Below are 25,307 nucleotides of genomic sequence, written 5' to 3'. Positions count from 1 at the left end.
GACACCCCTACATTGTGACTACACCTACAGTACGGCTATCTGTATGCCTGAGGCACGCTAGTCTCCTCACCTACCTAAGGTCCGTGATTCATGGCGCGGGGGATGTAGAAATATGAAATGGAATTGAATTACCCTATGTCAGTAGGCAAACCACGCGTGGCTCTACGATTCATTAGTAGAAAGCGAGGAAAGTGAAGACTATTTACAAACGGACTCCCGAACAGAATTCTTATAGGTTCCACACTTAGATACTGCTCAGTTGTACAGAATCTATACCATACTGTAAGTTAGTAGGCAAACTATGCGTCACTCAACGATTCATTAAAAAAATGGGGGAAGTGCAGACTGTTTACAAACAGAAACCCGAACAGAATTGTTAAAGGGTCCACACATCAGCCCTGCTCAAGTGCACAGCACCCATATCAGCTTCCACTCAAAGATGCATCGAGCGTGTGTGCAAAGAAGGTGTGAGTTAACGAGCACTTCGTTCTCATTTAAATATATGGCCGCAAGATTCAGCCTTCAGGAATTGTGAAACGAACACTGCCGCCCAAGACTGTGTGCCACAAAGAGCGCAGATTCACCATGAGATGGGGAAATTCACAGGCGTCTATTGTGCTGAATGAGACATAAACGCTGTACTTTTGCGAGTGAGAGATACGAGAACCTACGTCATAGGGAACTCCCCGTAGAAACCGTTTGTAGTGAGGGAGACGTAACACTGTTAAATATGGTGGATCTAAGATTGGTCATAAAGGGAAACATTTATAAAAACTATTTAGTTCTGTAATAATTCGGGGAATGAAGCCACAGTAATTTTAATCTACTATCCTTCATAAATTGTCATGGTGATCCCAATAAAATTTGAATATTGGCCATATCTATTAAAGTTTACAATTTACTGTTAAAGTGAAATTAACGAGTTTTGTAACAGAGACCTGAATGCTAAAATTTGAACGTTTTGGTCGATATTAACTATCGTCATTTCATATAGAACCGCATCATTAAGATGAGAAATGCTGTAAATATCAGCTCTGTATTTTTATTTGCTTAAAAGATATAGTAAATTTAAGTTATCAGTATTTTCAGTTATCAGTATTGTGACGAGCCAGTTGCTCCACACAAAACACATTGAACGATGACGGCATGACGCCTTATTGAATCGTTAGGTAATAGAATATTTGTTGTACAGTTCAGTGCATAATAGTTACTTTTGTTCTTTACTTATTTATCAGAAAGCACGTGGGTGCAAGGCTACTGGTGGTGGCATTCAAAGCTAAAAAGGAAATTATATTGGTTTTATGCAAAAGAATTTAGCTTTTATTATGTAATGGATATTATTGTCACTTTATTTAGAACGCGAAGGCGGTCAAGCTTTGATTATTTAAATATGTTAAAATGTAAAATAGTGTAGAATAAGCTGTAGTCAGTTAGATGGACGGCTTCAGGAAAGGGAACTGCCGTAGTAAGTTGAGCGAAGATGTTCGGTGCGGGGGAAACGCGGCCGGGAACGGGCAGAGGGACAGTGCTGGCTGAGACCCGAGAGCGGACGGTCGGTCTTTAGGTAGCTACGAAGTGAGACGACTTATAAAATTTCGCGTTGTGTGGTCTCGTGAGACTTAGTCTCTGAGCGGTGAGCGGAGGCGCGTCCGGTGTCGCGTAGCTAACAAGGTGGAGCATTGGACTTGTAATTCGCGATGAGACTGTGAATGGTTGAACTGTTTCAAATGGATATGAACTCCAGTGTAATAGTAATTCTAAATACGACCACTTTCGCTATTATTTCGCTTTTTAAATAAACATTATTGCAATCAGATAGCAACTGTGTGGTATGCATCATTTATGGGCTCCCGATATTATACTGTTGTTATATGTTATATTAACGTATGATGTTTGAACAATTTCGCAAATTTTCCTTCAGCCAAACAATTTAAGCAAGAAGTTACAAGTGTCTAGTTTAGAGCGTGTAATGCGACACGTGCGGTTCAACCCCAAGGCGAATTTGAGCCAAGACATTTTGACGAAGAGGAAGCGAATATGACCCCGAAAATCTTTGGGATGTTAGCTCGCAGTGGGTAATGAGATTTCTCACAGAGTTATTTAGCGAAGGAATCTAACTGATGTCATAAAATTTGAACTGATTTCGTTCTAACATTTTGTCAGAAAGCTTTTCTACGCGAATCCATAGGTTCCTAAATGGAGAAAGTAACTGAATAGTTAGCATCAGTTGGGTGTTGAACGATTTTGGTGTGCTCAAGTATGTTGCAGTGAATTATCTTTATTTTTGTGGTCGTCGTTGGTTGTTTTGAATGGAAGCACGAGTCTTTTGGAGCTGCTTGCTTTGTGCCCTTGTGAATAGTTTAAGTCTTACGGGGAAAAGTAGTATCCTCCGATCCAGCGATTTCAACGAGCTTTACTATTTCTGTCACAGACAGCTGGGGAAAAGTACCCATGACAGGTTTCACCAAAACAACTCAGATGAATGGATATGACAAAGAATCGTGTAGGACCAAGTGAAAGTATTATAGGAGTTAAAAATTATAACAAAAGAATAGTTGCACATATCAGGACCGTGGGCTAACATTTACCAAGAGATCAAATAATTAGTGATCTCGATCTGTTCTAGACATAATTATAACATAAAGCCTGCATCAGTTGGTTCGGAGTTTAAGTGACATAATGGCTGTATTCCGATTAGTGTCACCTACTGCACGCGAGAGCTACAATCACATTTGTTGCAATAACTACGACTCTTTAGCAAGGGAATATATTATGGATAATGAAAAAGTGTTTAAAAGTGACACGCAGTTGTTACCGGCATCTGTTTCTCTTTCTTTCTTTTTATTTATGAAAGAATACTTAATTTTACTCCTATTGCGGGGAACCTACTCAGGGCTATAGATAATCATGAAAACAGAGAAAAGTTCATTTGAAGAAAACGTTTTTCCATCGCTGACACATAACCCTTCGAATATGCGATGGAAAGCATTCATTGATAAAGACACATAGTTAAAGCGGTAGAAAAGTACAGATATATCGTTTTACATTTTCAATCGAAAACTGAGAATTTTTAAGTGATAACATTGCATTATGTGCGGTTCGAACCCGTGTACAAGACAGTACGCTGTGCTGCGACGCAGTCCTAATACCACTTGCCCACAACCCCGTTTCGTAAGGATTTTCCTCCTGATGTACTACTAATTCTTCGCTTCCTTGGAAGCTGATACTTGAGTAGCTTGATGTACTTAAATAAGATTTTCTTATTTTTCTAGTGCTCTAGCGTTTTTAAATGGTCCGAACCGATTTCTTCGTCACAATTTGTGTCCAGAAATTTTTTATCATCTAAGCATTCTAAGCTTTGCGACCTAAAACCTTTCACACGTGTGTCATTCTAGCGGATTCCTGACTAGCATGCCAGAACTGGGTGAAAGGGATGTGTCACAGTGGCTGACATCGTTAACTGATTAGACATATTATTCCACACATACCTTTTTCAGGTAAGTGTTCATCTCGCCCGGTGTCTTGAATTGGTTCGTTCGGTGTTTCTGTTGCACTGTCCGCCGATTCTGTTGATGCTGGAGGTGGCGAGAGACTTGTTGCTTCAGTGTGTACCTCCACTACATCCGTATCTACTGTTTGTTCCCCAGGAGTTGTTTCTGAAACTGTTTTTATAAATTAAATTAGTACTTCATTCATCATAATAAAAACCAAATAGAGATTTCAGTTGAAGATAAGGCGATAGGCGATAGGAGTATACATATAGGGACCTTACGTAATCATACTGGAACAAACTTAACTACTGATAATTTTGTGGTAACATAATAAATAGAACACGTATGGAAATAGGTAAAAGTATAGCAACATTATGTCGGCGGTTGAACGACTGTCAGTATGTCCTTCACAGCGGACAGGAATTCCATTTTTCGCAGGTAGTGGCACACACAAGATTCTAGACTCTCTGGATCGTCTGTTGTTTGATAGCATCTCTCTGTGAGAGCATAGCAGTCAGCATGGATGCTCAAGACTGTCAATCTCGTTATCAACATAATTTCTTTGTGAGTAGACGTTAAATTTCGTTTGAACGTAGCTTGTAGTCGCCACTGGCATTATAGTCTTACAGTGAATAATAGAGTATCGGGTTACGCCTTTCTTCTTTGAACTTCGAGAGGTTATACGTTTACTCTCTCCCTTAAACCGTCCTCGCACTGGACGTGTTTCTCACAGAGAAGAGGGCCATACGTAGTGTCCAAGGTTGCTGTATGCTCTGAAACGACCTGCCACATCCTACGAAACGTGCTGCACAAAGTGATTTGCGACCTCAGCGTTCTCTAGCGGCAGTCTGTGGCATTTGGTACGAAATGGACGCATGTAAATTAGGTTCTCTGCCTTAACTCTGTAGAAGCTATTCATTAAGTTAGATTAATCTTCAACTCCTTTTCGGTTTTAAATTGGTTGTATAGTGTATAGCGTCAGTCTGCTCCTCCCAAGTATCCATGTTGTCGATGCTGCATTGACTACAACCACTCCTTAATAACGTACCTCATCACATACGAGAGCTATTCTGAAAGTAAGATCCCATCGGTCGCGAAATGGAAAAAGTCACCGCTTGGTGCAACCAGTGGTTCCTCCGTATCAAACCCTCGAAGACCCGGACGATCATCATAGGCCGCACCACAAGCTCCTTCCGCCATCATGATTTCTACCTCGCCATTTGTGGCCGTCCTATCCAACTCATTCTTACCCTCAGATACTTTGGCCTCAGTCTCAACCGCTACCTCATCTGGGCTCCCCATCTCCTTACCATCCACTAACCGAGATAGTCTGCTGCAATGCATTCTCTTTAAAAAAGACCAAGCCTGCTTGGTTCCTAACAAATTTGAGTAAGTAAACATGATTACTCATACTCTGACATGGAGTTTGGATGTGGACAAGAACTTGGAATAAAGTATGACATCAAATGTGATTAGGTTTCTATACTGAAACATCAATACACAAAAAAGTATAGTTCATTAATGGACCATCGTAAGTAGTCTTTAACATCAAATGAGATCTTTTAACAAAAAAGCGACTCGTGAAATGACGTTAAAAATTCATCAGTTATTCCTTCTTACAAATTCAAATCGGACACAATGCATGGCTGTTAATCTTCCCCCATACCGAAGTGTCTGAATGTCTAAACAAGGAATGTGTAACTAAAATTTGCCGGAATAAACTACAAAAGACATTAGTTACTGCAAAATAAAAGCTCTTCTATTACTCATGGAACTAATCTTGATAAAATATTCTTCTCAAACTGCTTAAACCGCTTCCTTATCTCAAATAATTAATCAATAAATCAACAAGTTTCCTTCTCCAGGATATAATCGTAACCGTACCACTCCGACCTATGCCACGCTAACGCTCATGACACACCACTGACGACTTCTGTGTCGCCCCATCTCACGATTAACAGTGGGTGCTCACTATCTCCCACACATCTTGCATAGATGGTCCAAGTTGACGTCATTAGCAGAGGATGACAATTGTTTTGTACTGCACGGTATATTTTTTACCCTAGCACTGTGTCTCTATAATATCTGTCTGACTCTGAAAGTAGCTGAAAGTGGATAGTTGAAAACACTGCGACTGTACCAAATCATAGGGCCACTATAGTGTGTTGGGGACTTTGGGAAGTAGTTGGTAGTCGTTAGTTGAAACCATGCTAACGCTCCTTCTTTCTTACATGAATGTGTATCAAGTCAAGACATAAAAACTGCTTGTTGAGTATCCTGTTTGACTTAAGCGTCATATAGCTGTCAGTGTGCCACAGTGTAAGTCCTTTTGCACCAAATGAACCTTATCCTGTAAATCAGATCAGCAGTGATATTTTTGTTTGTACTATTATAGACAGAATTCCGATAAATTTTACACAATATTTTTGGGTTCTTTAAAGTGTGGCACACTGATAGAACTTTGTTCATCGACAAGTACTACTTCACCTGTAGGTTATATCAGTAGAGCCATGCGTGTTTTGTAATGCTACAGAAAATAACTTTTATACATTGTCATAACTAATAACATAACTTTGATTTCTTTAAACTGTCACCAGTTGTAGGTTAACCTGAAAGTTATATCAGCAATAGTACACATACTTGAGCTATGTGTATTATTGCTGTTACCAAACAGTTAAGTTACAGCAAAGGCTCTTATGTGTTCAGACCTTGTCTTTGAGCAATACTAAATAATAGAAAATTCTCCATGAGATTATCTACAGCCCCACCCCCCCAAAAAAAAAAAAAAATCATGAAATTATGTGCAGACCCCTATAGTAGCATTTATGGGATGTTTTTATGTTTTTTATGAGTAAAACGGTATATTTTCGTAATACACAAGCATGTGTATTAGAAGAAAATTTATTTTGAGGCAACTGATGTCAGCTTAAGTACATTCCTGGAAATTGAAATAAGAACACCGTGAATTCATTGTCGCAGGAAGGGGAAACTTTATTGACACATTCCTGGGGTCAGATACATCACATGATCACACTGACAGAACCACAGGCACATAGACACAGGCAACAGAGCATGCACAATGTCGGCACTAGTACAGTGCATATCCACCTTTCGCAGCAATGCAGGCTGCTATTCTCCCATGGAGACGATCGTAGAGATGCTGGATGTAGTCCTGTGGAACGGCTTGCCATGCCATTTCCACCTGGCGCCTCAGTTGGACCAGCGTTCGTGCTGGACGTGCAGACCGCGTGAGACGACGCTTCATCCAGTCCCAAACATGCTCAATGGGGGACAGATCCGGAGATCTTGCTGGTCAGGGTAGTTGACTTACACCTTCTAGAGCACGTTGGGTGGCACGGGATACATGCGGACGTGCATTGTCCTGTTGGAACAGCAAGTTCCCTTGCCGGTCTAGGAATGGTAGAACGATGGGTTCGATGACGGTTTGGATGTACCGTGCACTATTCAGTGTCCCCTCGACGATCACCAGTGGTGTCCGGCCAGTGTAGGAGATCGCTCCCCACACCATGATGCCGGGTGTTGGCCCTGTGTGCCTCGGTCGTATGCAGTCCTGATTGTGGCGCTCACCTGCACGGCGCCAAACACGCATACGACCATCATTGGCACCAAGGCAGAAGCGACTCTCATCGCTGAAGACGACACGTCTCCATTCGTCCCTCCATTCACGCCTGTCGCGACACCACTGGAGGCGGGCTGCACGATGTTGGGGCGTGAGCGGAAGACGGCCTAACGGTGTGCGGGACCGTAGCCCAGCTTCATGGAGACGGTTGCGAATGGTCCTCGCCGATACCCCAGGAGCAACAGTGTCCCTAATTTGCTGGGAAGTGGCGGTGCGGTCCCCTACGGCACTGCGTAGGATCCTACGGTCTTGGCGTGCATGCGTGCGTCGCTGCGGTCCAGTCCCAGGTCGACGGGCACGTGCACCTTCCGCCGACCACTGGTGACAACATCGATGTACTGTGGAGACCTCACGCCCCACGTGTTGAGCAATTCGGCGGTACGTCCACCCGGCCTCCCGCATGCCCACTATACGCCCTCGCTCAAAGTCCGTCAACTGCACATACGGTTCACGTCCACGCTGTCGCGGCATGATACCAGTGTTAAAGACTGCGATGGAGCTCCTAATGCCACGGCAAACTGGCTGACACTGACGGCGGCGGTGCACAAATGCTGCGCAGCTAGCGCCATTCGACGGCCAACACCGCGGTTCCTGGTGTGTCCCCTGTGCCTTGCGTGTGATCATTGCTTGTACAGCCCTCTCGCAGTGTCCGGAGCAAGTATGGTGGGTCTGACACACCGGTGTCAATGTGTTCTTTTTTCCATTTCCAGGAGTGTACTTTATTACGGCAGCTGGTAGTTACACTTTCTTCGTTTAGACATTTTGAGACTTGAGAATTGGGGAAGATTAACAGCCACGCATAACTTTCAATTTAAATTTGGGTGAAGGAATGGTTGTTGAAGTTTTAACGTCATTTCACGAGCTGCTCTTTTGAAAAGATCTTATTTGATCTTTTAAAGAGTACTTACGTTCGTCCACTCATGGACTGTAGTTTTTTGTGTATTACTGTTTATGAAGCAAAGAAAGAGATAATTTTGCAGTGTAGAAAAGCTAATCAAATTTCATGTTATAATTTATCTCAAGTACTTGTCCACATCCAAAGTCCATGCCAAAGTAGGAGTTATCATGTTTACTTACTCAGATCTGTTAGGAGCCAAGCAGGCTTTGTCTTTCTCTTTAAGAGAGCGCTTTCACTATAAGAGCAGTGTCACGGTGTTTCCATTGCGCAACAAGTAAGCCAAAATTGAAAAATAATGAAAAAAAGGGAACATTCAGTTTTTCCAGGGCCATTATATCAGTTTAAAAATTTCATCATTCACAGTGTTGGATTCAGACCGTATTCTTGTCATTACGAATTTTTAAACAGACAGGGAACCAGATAGACACTTAAAAGGTACTTCCTGGCAGTCAGATTTCTCAACACATTCTCGCAGTCGAATTCTAATGTTCAAAGTTGACGGATTCCTGTATTGAAAGTTCACGTATGCTTACAGACAGCTTACACTGCCAGCAAGCAAAACTTCTAATGTATAACAAAAATAATATTGTTTTAATTAAAATAGCGTTCAGCATCACTTTCAGTGTGGTTTACTGTTATGCAGTGTCGGATAATAAAACGTCAGTGGGTAATAAATATAGAGACGCCGTGTGCTACAACCTATGTGTTTTTTTCACAGACTTTTAGAGGTGGAAATGACATTTTGACGCCAAGTGTGCATCAGTAGTGCCAACAACCGAATCACGTGTACTTTGTTCCGATATAGAACAATTGAGACACGACAAATGACAGTGATGCTATGCCTGAGGATCCACTGTGCCTTACACAAGTGTGGTACAAAGACCGAACTTTGTTTATAGATAATACAAATTGGTGAGATGCGGATTTATTGAATTGTGCCTGCACCTAGTGTGGCACAAGTACAAAAATTTGCTCTTTGTCAGGTGGAAGGTACAGATAACAAAGAAGTGAACTGGCTATTTGTTTAAAATGGCTAACTAATTACTGGGATTGAAGTGGCTGTTTCAATGTAATGGCTGGTAAAATTCTTTTCAGTAAGTGCGAGAGCAAAATACATGTTAGTGAGCTCTCTGACTGGCTACGTGGCGTAGCTTAAAATAGATTTGAAAAGAATATGATTGACTCCTAAACTGCTGGCCTGTGATTGTGAACTCTAAATATGTGTCTTCCGTTTCCCTTAAAAGCTCTCTGATTCGTCATTTTCTAGAAACGGATATAGATTAGGAGACGGGAGTTACATGATGAGGTAATAGAAATTGGTGTGACTCATGACGTCATCTGTAAGTTACAAAGCGCAATACAGTACTAACACAGAGTGATTCCGTGATGATGTTACCAACTCTCAGGGGTGATGGAGAAGGGTGAAACTACCTATTTGAGGTAAGGGAGTCTGGTCAGGAAACAAACAACTCAAAAGCTACAAGCGAAAATCATTGCTACCTGTGACTGTGGAAAACGAGTACTGGTACTGTTGTGGCTACAATTTTAGGATCGATAGCTTATAAAGATGTTCGTATAGATCCAAAACATAAAAAAAGTGTGGTAAACGTGATTTCTGAATGCCTACATGAAGAATTTTGAGCACTTGTCCATCTTCAGTACTGTTGAGTACATGTGCAACAATGTCTTCGATCTCCGTGTTTTGTGAGAATGTAGTATAGACAAAACAAAACAGAATTATCTACTAACCATGAACTCTAAAATGTAAACCTCAAGGGTGCCGAACACTTGTTCAATACACGAGATGTGTTCCACAATAGCGAAGATGAATAAGTGGTCATTGGTATTAAAGTATGCATTTTAAAACCCAAGTTCAGAGGACCTTTTCTCTAGTCTTGGTCCATACTGTCATCTCTGAAAGTTGTGTACACTACAGTCTTAGCGAAAACAGTACCAATACGTCTTGTACTCCACTGTCAGAGGTTCCAGAACAATTATCGCCCTTGATTTTATCCATACTGGATGAGAGGTCGTGGTTGTGAATGTCAATGTTAAAAAATATATCGGCTCAACCACTTGTTTATAGCGTAAAACACCAAGACTGACGCATTTCGGAAGTCAAGCTTCCATCATCAGAATAATAAAAAGTAAAAGATCGTGTTAAAATTCGCTAAAATGGAACATGCACCAGGCACAATAAAATTGATAATAAAATTAAAACATCGTGGCTACTTCCCTTGTGGCACCCGTGTCTTCCAAGGTGCATCTCCACGTAGTGGTCAAAATATAAAAAACTCTAAAATGGTGTCGCCTATAGTGCTCAACATCTAAGCACACGGCTCTCTCCTCTATCGTCGTAAACCGGCCGTGCGTCTTCGTTGATACCACACACCCCGTAGCCAAACATGACACTGAAACGCGAGTGAGCTCACGCGCAAGTAAACAAGGAAGTCACAGAGATGTCTATAGAAGCAGATAACGTATGCATGTTTCAAGGACCTCATGAAATGATGGTAACTTGCCAATCGCTAAAAATGTAGTTGCTAAAAGAAACCAGTGAAATGTTTGAAAAAGTTATTTGTATCACCAGTTAGCTGTTCATTCAGTGTGTTCTGACTATCCACGCTATGTATCGTAATTTCCAGTTGCCAGGCGAAGCATTGAGGTGTATTTATAAGTACAAGAACCTGCAGCGCAGGTGGTTAAAAACAACAGCTAATTTAAATTATAACAAAGCGTGCGTGACATATAAATGTATCCCCAATTACATCAAAGTCAAATTATGTAATTCCAAGACCAATGTACGTAAAATAGTGATCGAGAAAACACAGAAAGTTTGGCTGGCAGCGGAAATAAAATTCCTCCATAAGAAAAAAGGTGTAATTAACGAATAGCTACTTAGGGCCCACTTAGAAGCGGCGAATGCAGTATCCAGTGCGTCATTGGACCTTGTTATAGCCGAAATAGACGAGAGGCTACAGAACGAATTCTTAAAAATTAAAAGCAGGCAAGATACTAAATTAGAGAGTTTACGACAACGGTACAGTAATGGTAGAATAGAGAGAACGCAACAAGTAGATAGGTTCCAGTTTTACCCCAGGGTTGTTAACGAAACCGATATCGTTTTCAACAATGACGAGCTAAATTTACGTAAGGGGCTAAAATTTAATGTACAACCGGCTTTAAATAAAAAAGTAATAAAAGATTTGGTTGTGGCAACAAAAATCGCAGCTGATGTTGCTAAACTAAATACAGATGAGAAAGGGCATGTGGGGCATAAATTAGAAAAAGCAATTAAAGCTGAACAAAATAAAAATTCGAATAAAGCATACAGTCACAGTAAAAATTACAGACTGTTACTTCTATTAACGGAAAGCTTGAGTCAAATAACGCAATCGTTACCAAAGCGGACAAATCAAATTCTATTGTTATTGTTAGTGAAGAGCAGGACATTAATATAACATTGCAGTTCTTTTCGGAAAACAATATTACAGAAATCTGCATGGATTTAAGAAACAAAGATACAAGCCGAGTTAAAAAAGCTATTGAAGAGGACTTTCTTCCTCTTCACAGAAAAGGAAAAAATACGCTGCTCCGTCATGAATCCGAAAGCTCCACGACTTAGATCCCAGTTTAAGGTACACAAGGAAAATTGTCCTGCTAGAGTAATTGTGAATTCTAGAAACAGGCATTTATGCAAAATTACTAAAATACTCTATAAAATTTTAAAAGAATCTTTCGTGTTCGAGGATAAGTTTTCAATCAGTAATAATTCAGCTTTGATAAATGACATCAAGGATAAGCCTATCGCTGACACGGCCCGCCTAGTATCTCTAATTAAAAACCTTTATGCGAATGTGCCGGTAAATGAGGCCGTTTAGGTGATCAAAGAAAATTTGCATAAGTACAAAACACTGTCTCAGCAAGAAATAGTCGAATTCATCGAACTGTTGGATTTCGTTCTGAAATATAATTATTTTTCTTTTAACAATAAATTTTATTTGCAAAAAGAATGACTGGCTATGGGTTCCAGCATATCTGGGACCATATCAGACATCTTTATAAATCATTTGGAAAAAAGACTCCTCGTTAACCCGCAACATCCCGTGGATAAAGTAGTATCTTACAAACGCTATGTAAATGATACGCTGCTTCTTATTGATGGACAAGAAAAACAAGTTGCAGAAATAGTAATTAAATTTAACAAGTTACACCATAAAATTGAATTCACTGTGGAAGAAGAAAAAAAAATGGTGAGCTGCAATTTCTCGACCTAAGTATTAGGAAACAAAATTTTAGGCATGTTTCTAAAATATTTTGGAAACCAACCACAACTGATGTGTTGAAACAAAATAATTCCGGCCATTCTAATAGCCAGAAACTTTCTGCTTTCAGAGCTTTGATAGATAGAGCCTTTAGAGTCCTTATGAATGAACAAGATAGAATGACTGAGATGAACATCGTGAAACAACTAGCCAGAGCTAACGGATATCATCAAAACGTTGTCAATAAAAATAATACGACAGAAACAGCGCGTGAATGCAAGGAAGTATACCGCAAATAATATTACGGGAGTCACACTACCATACTTCGGTGATATTTCGCAAAAAGTTGGTAACATTTTGAAACCTTTTAAAGTTGATACCGCTTTTCAGGCGAATAATACGCTGTGGTTTAAACTAAGAAATAATTTACAGCAGGAAGGCGATAAATATGAGAGAGCTGGGATCTATAACATTCAGTGTAACACGTACAAGGCAAGCTATGTGGGCCACACTGGTAGGTCCTTTAAAGTACGTTACAAAGAACATAGTGATGCTTTACGGCTTAATAATTTCGAAAAGTCAGATGTAGCCACGCATATTTGGGAACGGGACACCCCATGTTGAGAATAGATCAGGATCTCGTTATTTTACATAGACGGGACAAAGGCAAAAAGGTGGATCTACTACAACAGCTGGATATTGCGATGCATGGCGTGCATAATCAGAACACACTGAATGAACAGCTAACGGGTGATACAAATAACTTTTTCAAACATTTCACTGGTTTCTTTTAGTAATTACATTTTTAGCGATTGGCAGGATACCACCATCATTTAATGAGATCTTTGAAACATGTATACGTTATCTGCTTCTATAGACATCTCTGTGACTTCCTTGTTTACTTGAGCGTGATCTCACTCGCGTTTCAGTGTCGTGTTTGGCTACGTGGTGTGTGGTATCAACGAAGACGCACGGCCGGTTTACGACGATAGAGGAGAGAGCCATGTGGTTAGATGTTGAACACCGTAGGCGACACCACTTTAGAGTTTTTTTATATTTTGACGACTACGTGGAGATGCACCTTGGAAGGCACAGCTGTAACAAGGGAAGTAGCCACGATGTTTTAATTTTATTATCAATTTTATTGTGCCTGGTACATGTTCCATTTTAGCGAATTTTAACACGTTCATTTACTTTTTATTATTCTGATGATGGAAGCTTGACTTCCGAAACGCGTCAATCTTAGTGTTTCACACTATAAGCAAGTGGTTGAGCCGATATATTTTTTAACAATTATCACCTATAATTTTCGACTCGGTCGTTACTGGACGGCGATCTCATACCCTAAACTGATACATCTACCCCTCTCCATCACCCAAGAAAGATTGTAACATCATCACGGAATCACCCGCTATACGCACCGAAAAGTGTTCGACAATGCCAATTACTTGGAATGAAAATGGCTATCGATTATCCACCCTAATGTATAATCAATGACAGTAGCTTCTTCAGGATACGCTGTGTTCCCCAGGACACAAACCACTGTCAATGGGACTACTGACATCGAACTCGATGTTAACTAACGGGTTACCTGCTCAAGCACAGATTACTGTAAAATCGCATGAGGTAGCTTGGAACCGCACAAAATACAACCCACAAATAGGTGCAGCGATTTTATCAATTTCTACCCTGATTAAACCATTAGGGACAGAAATGTAGTTGCAGGATACCTTCAAACGGTTTTGTAATTGACTATTTAAAACGCTGTGTCACAGTCACAGAAGATTCATAATTTAATGCTATCACTGATGTGATATTTGCATAATAATGTTAACTATGTTAGTAAATGTTTAACTTTTAATGTTACACAAGACAACAACTGACGTCTTGTTATTTTCCTGACTGGATATCATCTGTTGAGATATACAAGGCACGTAATTCGGAGCTGTTACTGCATCAGTAAAAGTGACGAAGAAAACAAAATGGGTACCTTGTGCGGGAGTTGTCGGTGCTACTGCAGCTGTCGTTAGTTCAGGTGCAGAAGGTTTCAATTCAGACCCATCAATAGATGAAACTGTGGTAAGTACTGTTGGCGTTGGCGTTATCGGTTCTGCAACAGAGGATAAAGAGAGCAATTAGCAAACGAAAGATAATGAACTGTGTTGGAACTGCAAGGTAACTTAAAATAACTTTTTCAAAATCAAGCCACTCGAAGGATATCTTGCATAAATTAATTTTAATCCAGGAAAACGGTGCTCAGTTACGGCTTCCATAATCAGAAGGTTCCAGGAAGTGACTACTGCCAGTACCAGTTTCTTTTAACGTATCGTGTGCTACATATATTCTGAAACACAGAAGCATTCCATACCGCACAAATGAAATTCGATTATACTAAGGATTTCTTGATAGGGATGGCGCTGAACTTTATTTCGATGGAGAATAATGGATACTAACTGATGCAAGCCTTGGAGAAGAGCCTTGCTCCACCTGTTCAAGCTTGTTATTAATGATATAGCAAATATTACTAACAGCATCATCGGACTATTTTCAGATTATACAATTATGTGTGCTGAAGTAGTTTCTAGAAACGTCCAATAAGAGCTTGTAAAGATCTGAAAGGGGTGCAGATTGGCAACTAGCTTTTTATGTTCTGAAGGGTAAAATTATGCAACTCGCGAATCCGAAAATCGTTTTGCTAGCAATGAGCGCAATGTCAACTCATACAAATACCTGCGACTACAAGTGTGTGGACACAAGGAATGTAATGATCACGTTAGTCTAGTGACAGGGCTGGTGTAGCAAGTGTTATACTCCGCTTCATTGATATGGTTCAAATGGCTCTAAGCACTATGGGACTCAACATCTGAGGTCATCAGTCCCATAGACTTAGTGCTACTTAAACCTAACTAACCTAAGAACATCACACACATCCTTGGCCGAGGTAGGATTCGAACCTGCGACCGTAGCAGGCTGGCGGTTCCGGACTGGAGCGCCTAGAACTGCTCGGTCAAAGGGGCCGGCCATTGATATGATAATGGAAATATACAATAAGCTTAAAAAGGGCATCACTTTGAAACTCTCCGGTGACTCAGTCTAGAATATTACTTAAGTGTATGGACCTCACACGCAACAGGGCTAAAAGTTGGCATAGAACTTACACAAAAAAATGCAGCACGAACTGTCATACAGTACCAGAAGAAAATGCAGCACCTTCAAGGGCAAGGACATTTTATTGACAAGCGATGTGGCTGTAATACACTATTGTAGAAACATGTGCTAACGAATTCAAACTAAATGAAGCAGACATGTCACAGTAAAGGATGCTCAAACCGTCCCATGAATGCACAGTGGTTCCCCCTGTGCCTAACACACAGGCGGGTATTACAGCATGCGAACGGTCACAAGGGTGCCAAATGTCATCTTACGGTTGACCATCTCAGGCTTCTTGCACCTTTTGTTGCATTTCACCAATTTTTCAAGCTAAGGAGAACGAATAAGTTCCTGCTTCATTAGGTCCCATACCTGTTCAATTGGCAGGAAGAGCACGTGGCGTCGCTACAGCAGTTATGTGGACGTGCATTGTCCTGCTGAAGAAGCATATCACCTCGCTGTCGAAGAAAGAGCAGTCGCACATATGCAGTGTAAGAGGTACTCGCTATTTTACCCTCCATAAACACTAAAAGTGACCGCAGATTGTAACTGGTATTCCCCTAAATCACGAAGCCTGGGATGTGTCCTGTGTGTTGTTGGCGAATGCATTCCAGAACAGACCGCTCACCAGGTCTGTGCCTTATAGGTGTTCTTCGATGAATCTCATACAGACAGAAGCAACAATCTGAAACGAAAGTTCCTCCATTTAACTGTATAGTCGTTTATTTTATTGCACAATCAAGATTTCCGCCCTTGGCCGTTTAGATGTACCACGATGTTGGGCATGATCAGATTTCAATGAAAGAAATCACATCTAAATAGATTAAATTTTCTCATATAACGCAGGGTTCACAGTATAAAAAACGAGAAAACATTCACAATATGCCTGGTAGGAGTAAAACAAGCATGTTTACTATACAGTGAATAATTGTCCTATGTGTGTGTGTGTGTGTGTGTGTGTGTGTGTGTGCGTGTGTGTGTGTGTGTGTGTGTGTGTGTGTGTGTGTGTGTGTATGTGTGTATGTGTGTGTGTGTGTTATCACAAATGTTTGTCTTGTTTCTGCTAGACACTTGGTGAAAGTGGTTTTGTTCCAGCATTATATAAGCAAATTTAACTTATTTCGATGAAGACTTTGTTTATAAAAGTCCTAAGATGTCCAAATTTGTGGTACCTGAAAATGGTCAAAGGCCAAAATCATGATTGTTAACTCTTTTCGTCCGAACAGGCCTCAGAAGGGTCAACGTAACCGAACGACCGCAGTGCCATCCTCAGACGAAGGCCTCAGTGGATATGGATACGGTAGGGCACGTGGTCAGCACACCACTCACCCAGGCCAAGTGGCTCCATTCAATGAAGTAGCTCCTCAATTGACCTTACAAGGGCTGAGCGCATCCCGCTTGGCAACAGCGCTCGACAGAGCTCCATGGTCCTCCGTCCAGATGCTAGCCAAGCTCGATAGCGCTTACTTCCGTGTCCTGACGGGAACCGGTGTTACCACTGCGACAGGGCCGTTGGCAAAATCAAATGGTGGAACATCCATTTAAAAAGTTTTGCCTGACTATGGCAGCAGACCAGGGTAAAATTAAGAACCTACTCTGATCACTGAAGACATCTTCCAGCCGACTGTTTCACAACACCAGAGAAGCCGTTCATCTCTATGTCATAGTGTCAGTAGCGAGAGGCACACGTCATACTGGTCCTGCTGCAACTAAACAGTTTCCAGCGGTCCTTGGTGACGCATAAGGTAGAATATGGGCCCAGGTTTCTCCCCTGGATGAATTTCGGCCGGCCACTGCTGCTCGATAAGTGCGTCGTAATTGAAGTGTGTCTGTACTGCGCGGACCTGCAGAATCTGGTCTGAAGGTCAAACAAGATTTCACAGACCAATGTTGAAAGCAGAGACGCACCATTGATACACTGTGCCCAACATGTGCAGCATCCGTCGATTCGTCCGTCCAGTTCCTACAGATCCACAATGCGATGCCTTAAGTTGTTCAACAGGCGTAGATACTTCCCTGCGGCGGATGGTTGTACTCCTGAATGAGTGTTCCAAGCACTTTTCGCCCTTAAATCCAGCACTGTCACTAGATTCAGAGCTAAAGCAGAGGGGCCACAGGCTGCTCTCTCGTCAGCGCCCACTGATTGCTGATGACCGTTACAAATAAATCACTAACACTACAAGCCCTCAGTAAGCACATGTTATATTCTGGTGTCATTGAGCAAAGCCCTTGAAGATGTTGCATCTTTCTTGGAATTGTAGTTTGGCTTGAACCCCGGCTTGAGCCTTAGGGAAATGCTAAAAATCCCTTACTGGTAGGCGTTTGTTGATTGACGTCAGCTATAGTACGAAGGCCTACTTCAGTAGAAATAACCAGATTTAAGCATGCAACTTAGGAATGTATTACAGTTCCCACGTTTCTTTACTACAGGGGCCACCAGGACGTGATTAAGACAGTTTAAATCGCACTCTGACGCGCTAAGGAAGTCCTTTATCCTGAGTTCCATACATGAATGCAACGAGAAGCAGCCCTAATACACAGCACAACCACAAGTACAGAGATCTGCAAAGCGTGGGCATCTAACGATCTAACGATTGATCCTATGAATGATGCAAGTACGTAAATCGAAGTTATACAGCAATAGTGAAAACAGTAGAAATGTAAACAGTTCATACCTGAAGCCGGAGTCGTGTGTAGTGCAGGTGCCGTCGTTGCTTCTGGTGAGTCATCAAGACCTCCTTGAACCACCAGTGTTGATCCATCAGAAGGCTGTGTTGTCACTATTGGTGTGTATGTTTCTAACTCCGGCGTGCTTGTAGTTTCTAGAACTGGCGATTAAGAGACTAGATATTGTACCAAATAAAACGAATAATATTGGAATTGTTGAGCAATAGTCATCAAAAGACGTTTGCAAGATACTAGATGGTTGTTGAAACCATTTACCTAAAACCATCAGGCGAAAATGTTTTTCTGCCGAGGAAGGTTCACCTTCCAAAAACAAATGGTGAGGTGCCAATGATTGCTGCCAATCCGGCTTTGCATTGACGTATTGTCTCTTTTTCGATTTCGGGATTTGTGACACTCTAAACTGTATTTAGATGGTTGCGGATATGAGAATTTAATGTTAGGAAATGAATATTTCAGAAGTAACATGTTTACGAATAAGTTATTCGTGCTAGTATTAATCAATTTCTTATGTATCTCGACTAACAACTTCCTCCCCGTTCGACATTGGTGGCACTACCTTCAAAAGGAATACACAGTCGATCACCAGTGATGTGTCGCAAGACTACACTGGTTTAGCGGCTTGATTTGAAAGACTACAGGCGGTTGTAAGTTCACCCTCACAGCAATCCTTTAACTTATAAGCCTGTCATATGTCTATCTGGCTATGCATCCGCTAAATTAATCATACCCTGTGACTGTAGTTGCTGTTCCTAGCCTGCACTGGAGGTTATCACTTTAGTGAGAATCTTAGGTAAAATTTGAATACTGAAATAATGTTATGAAATGGTTGCCACGTAAATTATTGACGGCTGATTAATATATCGACGCAGGATTAATCTTGTATAAAAATGTCAAGAATTTATAGATCATAAAACACAAGTAATGGAAAAGACAAATAAATCATTCACGTATGGCAACACAAATAGAAACAACAAATAATTAGCATTCCAATGGGTGGCGTTTGGTTGGCAAAGAGTACGGTTTATCTGTTTAATCTATTTGTCCTGGCTCAAAACATGGAAAACGCAATTTAAAATTATCTAACGCTGAGTAGACTTTGAGGAATTCGTTCTACCCAGAAGTTATTCTGTATTAGTGCAGCTGAGAACAAGTGTCCAGACTGTTATTATGTTTGCCTTAACAAGCTGGAGCAGCAATATTATACCTCTTTCTCGATGCTTAGCGCTGTCTCATGTCACGGTTGTGGCGCAAGCGTCTGCAGAGTTGCGATGTGCGTCGCTATAATCCGTTATCCCTTGCACGAAATATGCAAAGTCGTGGGCAATATCTATCTGATGGCGTCCTGCAACCTTCCAGCATGTGACGCACCTGTTCTCTAGTAATACCATTGGCCAATTTGACTCACTGATATAGCAGTGCACACAAAGGGATCAAACGTCAAGGTGGTAGACCTGATGGGAATAAGATTATCCTCGGCAAAGCGAGTTGTCCAAGGTGACTGATGTCTAAATGGTGCTGATAAGACGTCACCACATGCTCCCCAGTCAAGTCGAGTGACCATGTGAAGTCACCTGTGTCCTAACTACAAGCGATTCACAACAACAGTCAAAACCAGCATCTCCTCTCCAGACTGGAGTCTGAATCAGAAACACCATTTCTCCATTTGTTCTTTTCCATCAAACCTCGGTAAATTTAAAAGCGCATCCACGCAGCTCCCCCCACAAAGATTTTATGCCAATCACAAGACTCCACAGCTACCATGGCTTCTCTCTAGCTCATTTGCTCTACCTTCCAGTCAATCCTAAGCAAAGGTAATGATATTCTTTTCCCTGCTGGAGAGGCAGCCAGTCTCTGACAAATTTCAGTACCGGGAGGAGAAGATGTTACGCTCCCGAACTGTCTTCCCACAGCCACTTCAAACAGTGTGTTTTTATTTTCTCATAGGTTTCAAGTGATATATATTGCAGATGGGCTGATCGTTACACATGTCCCGCCACGGACCTCGTCTAAACTGTGAGAAATGCTTTTGTTTCCCAAAACAGACCATTTGAAATCCACCATAAATTTTGCGTTCCATCCTAAAATTAGTCTGAAGGCCTGAGGCTTTTGCAAAAAACTCGGTAGGCAGAGGGACAATGACACCTGATGGCTCCATAGATAGCGTCAGATCCGCGGTGAACATCGAAACTCGTGAATCTTTATGTTTGTTAACTCTTTACACAAATTGGTATTTACGACACTGTCAAAATGCCTAGGCTAGGGGCCTCACTTCCCTCCGGCACCCCCGTCCCTGACGTGGCCAGAAACACCTAACAGATAGATCCTGGTAGCCAGTTTTTCGCCTCTTCGGACAGAAGCATTCTCTGCACATCGGTGCTAGAAATTCTTGGGAACAGCATTCTATCCCTGGTAAGTGCTTTCAGGTGTTCGTCTCCCTAACAGCTGCACATGGCTTCGAAGCCACAAATGTCTACAGCAAGGTGCTGTAAAACGCTATTTCAAAGAGAGTTACCATATACATACCGAATCCATTAACAATGTACATGCTCCCATCAATGACTGCACATGTTGATAACTTCCTTTCGTCTCAAATATATATATATATATATATATATATATATATATATATATATATATATATATATATATATATATATATTACGGTGCCATATCAGAATTAAAGAAGAGTGTTGTATATGAGAATAAGTGAAAGACTCACTTCCCCTCTCTCAGTGTCCGTGGTGTTTACCATTGGCCGCAGCTCTTTTCTCTTTGTCCAAGATGCAGTATTACTTGTTACACAAACATACGGACATTAATTCAGTATTTGGTTCAGTAGAACGTATTATTAAGAAATAAAACCTAATATATTGAGAAATTTTTCCCTAGTGATGTGTGCCTTGTAGTGACACAGCGAAGTCAATGGAGTTACATTAAATGTGTTGTGTTATACTTGTTCATAAAGTGCAGGGGTTTCTTTAACTCTCTTCACTTACGTTTTGAATTTTGAAGAATTACATTCCACGCAGACTGCTTGCTCCTTTTATAGAATAATTTTGCAGCGCATTCACGTGGGACGTGGGAATCCTAATAGAAGTTCGAGCCTTCAGGGACTCGGCATTTGTTTACTAAGTACGGGCTTGGCTATTCCGGGATTCTTCAGCTGGGAACTGGTAGGCACCACCAGTTCCCTTTCACCATAAGCTCTGAGCACGTTTCAGCGAACACCACAGGGCGCGGTGATAGAACGTGTTTGTCTCTTGGAATGGGGATCTTGGCTTGACCACCCGGATCGTGAGGATGGTAAAAACATCTATACAAAAACCCTCTATCTCAACGTGTGCTGCGCACTGATGAGATGCATGGCTGTTACGGTGCATCAGTCAATAGCGGGCGACTTCAGAGGAACCTGCCGCAGCTCAGTTGTATAACGCTACCCAGACACGAGGGGCTCTGTGTGGGTGGACTTTCCTCCCTAACTGTTCATGGGAACACCATGAAGAATAGATTTCATTCTTCTAATCCCAAAGGTTCGGGTGGGTGTTGGGCAGTCTTACCACCCAAATCCTAAAAAGGCCTCATGTGGCTAGTCCACTTAGATCATCTCTGACTATCGATGACAATATCCACAATAATAGACCACTTCCTGTATGGATAGTGTTTATGTTGTTATCAAATGTGTCGAGGATTCTTTAGAAAAGCTGACGCCATTTTATGTCCATAAAGCACTCAAAGGACTTGCTTGGCCACTCAAATCTATCAAGAGGCTACAGAATGGTACTCTTCTGCTGGAGACTGTGAAGGCTTCCCAAGTACAGAACCAACTGAATGCCAAACTACTTGGGGAATATCCCACCACTAATGAGTTTCACATTGGGTTAAATAGTGTTAAGGGTGTTGTTACTTCCCAGGACATTATGGGTATCGATAGGAGAGAACTACAAGAGGAGTGGGCAGTTGCACTGGTGATGGACGCCCAAAGTCTTATGAAGAGGGTTGATTGGGATCTCCATAGGTCAGCATAATTTATTCTGACATTCAGTCATCTCAGGTTGCCAGACTATATTGAAGCAGGATTTCTTCACCTTTAGGTCAGACGGTACGTCCCCAATCGAACGCACTGCTTCAAGTGCCAATGCTTCTGTCATACCAACACGGATTGTAACAGTTGGGTTACATGTAGCTGATGTGGCAGCATAGCATACGAACAGGGTTTCCAGTGCACTGCGCCACCCAATTGTGTTAATTTCTCCCAGGTCCATCTAGTCTGGAGTACGGATTGTCCTGTCTGCACTCAAGAAAAGAAGATTCGGGAACTGAAAGTCACCTGTACTCTAATGCAAAGGAGGAATTTAAAACCACTCAGACACCAATTTTCGTCAAGTCTTTCCCCTCCATGTTGATGCAGCCTGTCCATCCAGAAGATCAGTGTTAGCACCAAGACTGTGACTCTTAAGTAGGGCACATATACCTATAAATGTAGTTAACATCCTGTACTGCGGGTCCCTATCGCTAAAGTATTAAAGTATTAGCCCCATCATTGTCAGAAAACCCTCACAGCAGACACTGGATGAAGTTCCACATGGTGTTTCTCTTCCATCAGCCTTGTCAACGTCCCCCAAATCTAAGCTGGGGTCGAAGGCCAAATGATCAAAGCAGTTCGTTCCGAAGCCAACAGACCGTGCTCTCGTCTGATGGATCTGACAGAGATAATCTCATCGCTGCTATGACCCTTGATGTTTGCCCAAGTGTACCAGCGAGTCCCTCAGGTGATCCCCTTTGTTGCCTTATCGCCATCGCGATATATCAAGAAGGGGAAAGACAGAGTAAATCCTCACCTTTAAAATGGCTTCGATACTGCAGTGGAATATCAATGGGTTCAGGACTCATGTGGAGGAACAGAAACTCCTAGCACAGGCGCGCCCCTTGTGCTTGTGTTTTGAAGAAACTCATTTCAAAGATAAAGACGTCCCTGTGATACAGTGTTATATGCTGTACATCAAGGATGACCTACAGGAGCCAAGGGAAGGGTCACCATGTTCGTCCTGTGCTCTCTCCCTGTCTACTGACCCGCAGGTAGTTACAGTTGTAATTCATTTCCATTAGAGTTTTACAGTTTGCTCGTTGTATGTACCTCATGATGCTGTAGCCTCTGAAGCTCTTACAGCTCTTGTGAAACAACTCCCCAACCCATTTCTCTTCGTGGACGACGTTAGTGGCAATCACGTCTCGTGTGGCTCGACCACTAGTTGCCCTCGAGGTCGTGTTTTGGAGAGCCTCGTGATGTCTCATGTGATGCGCATTCTCAGCACAGCTCCTCCCACTCATTTCTGTTCAGCTAAGGGCTCATTGTCAGCCACTGATCTCTCTTTCTGGCTGCCCACACTCACAGGCTCTGCTCAGTGGTAGGTCACTGACAACCTTTATTCTAGCGTAACATTCCAAACCGCATCCCCTTACTGGATGGAGCCCCACCTGCAGAGAAGCCACTGACATGAAGGGTCAGCATAGCTAATTGGAGGCTCTTCCGACAGCTGGCTGTGTTTGAAAGCTGCGACAGCGTCCAGGAATGGGTGTACCACATCACACGAGTGGTCCATCATGCCGCTGACCAATCAATTCCGCAGTCCCCTGGTCATTTTAGGACGCAACCTATGCCTTGGTGGACCAAAGACTGCCCTTTAGCCATTCGGAACAGTCATGTGGATTTCAAAGCCACCCTTCGGCAGACCATCTTATGGCCTTTAGAATGGCGAGAACCAAAGTCCGACGTATGATTAAGGAGAACAAGAAACGGTCATGACAAGCGTTTCTGGTTTCCATCAAACGTTCCACTTGTCCTACGAAACAATGGGAAGAAATCAAGAGTATTTGTAGTAAACACAGTCGTTCATCAATAGCAGCAGTGCTGGCACGGCGATGTCTCCAAACAGCGCCCAAAGACATTTCTCAGACTGTTGTTGTTGTGGTCTTCAGTCCTGAGACTGGTTTGATGCAGCTCTCTATGCTATTCTATCCTTTGCAAGCTTCTTCATCTCCCAGTACCTACTGCAACCTACATCCTTCTGAATCTGCTTAGTGTATTCATCTCTTGGTCTCCCTCTACGACTTTTACCCTCCACGCTACCCTCCAATACTAAATTAGTGATCCCTTGATGCCTCATAACATGTCCTACCAACCGGTCCCTTCTTCTGGTCAAGTTGTGCCACAAACTCCTCTTCTCACCAATTCTATTCAATACGTCCTCATTAGTTATGCGATCTACCCATCAAATCTTCAGCATTCTTCTGTAGCACCACATTTCGAAAGCTTCTATTCTCTTCTTTTCCAAGCTATTTATCGTCCATGTTTCACTTCCATACATGGCTACACTCCATACAAATACTTTCAGAAACGACTTCCTGACACTTAAATCTATACTCGATGTTAACAAATTTCTCTTCTTCAGAAACGCTTTCCTTGCCATTGCCAGTCTACATTTTATATCCTCTCTACTTCGACCATCATCAGTTATTTTGCTCCCCAAATAGCAAAACTCCTTTACTACTTTAAGTGTCTCATTTCCTAAAGTAATTCCCTCAGCATCACCCGACTTAATTCGACTACATTCCATTCTCCTCTCTCAGACGCTGGTGGAAAATTTGGCACTTACTGCTACAAATGGCAGCTAGGATCCGGCGTCTCGTCCCTACCATGCGACTGCAGAGAGGAGAAAGTTTTACTTTAGAGCCAACGATTCCGAAACTTACAACTACCCTTTCTACATGTGGTAGCTGGAGTCAGCTATGTCCAAGACTCGTGATACCACATCCAGTCAAGATCAGATCCGGTACTGCAAGCTTAGAAATTAGCCAGTAGCATCGAAAGAAATCATCCTTGAATGTTTTAATCCTATGTGGCAGACGGGTATTTTCCCCAATTCGTGTAGAGGGACAATTTTGATACCTCTCCTCAAACCAGGAAAGGACCATACATATCCCAGTAGCTATTGGAATATCGCCATAACGTGTAGGAAAGATCCTGGAGGAAATGGTTAACGTCACCTGGTCTGGTTGTTAGAGACCAGACATCTCCTTAGTCGCTCTCAGTGTGGATTCCGGGGATTTCGGTCCACTGTCGACCACCTGGCTCTGCTAGAGGCGACTATACAGCAGTCTTTCCTAAGCAAGCACCA

At 42.1% G+C, this 25,307-nt stretch overlaps 1 protein-coding gene across 1 annotated transcript in view; it reads right to left on the bottom strand.

Moving 5' to 3' along the window:
* The window catches only part of LOC124805759 (mucin-2-like), a 193,636-nt gene that overhangs the window by 33,622 nt on the left and 134,707 nt on the right, over positions 1-25,307 (bottom strand). The window contains exons 6-7 of the mRNA XM_047266327.1: positions 18,120-18,272; positions 3,489-3,662 (exon numbers count right to left, since the gene is read on the bottom strand). Of these exons, the coding sequence (XP_047122283.1) occupies positions 3,489-3,662; positions 18,120-18,272 (327 nt within the window). The remainder of the gene's footprint in view (positions 1-3,488; positions 3,663-18,119; positions 18,273-25,307) is intronic.

Source organism: Schistocerca piceifrons, chromosome 7 (assembly GCF_021461385.2).
Source record: "Schistocerca piceifrons isolate TAMUIC-IGC-003096 chromosome 7, iqSchPice1.1, whole genome shotgun sequence".
Classification (NCBI taxonomy): Eukaryota; Metazoa; Arthropoda; class Insecta; order Orthoptera; family Acrididae; genus Schistocerca; species Schistocerca piceifrons.
Note: the sequence above shows the minus strand (reverse complement) of the source record. Positions and strands in the feature narration are given on the sequence as shown.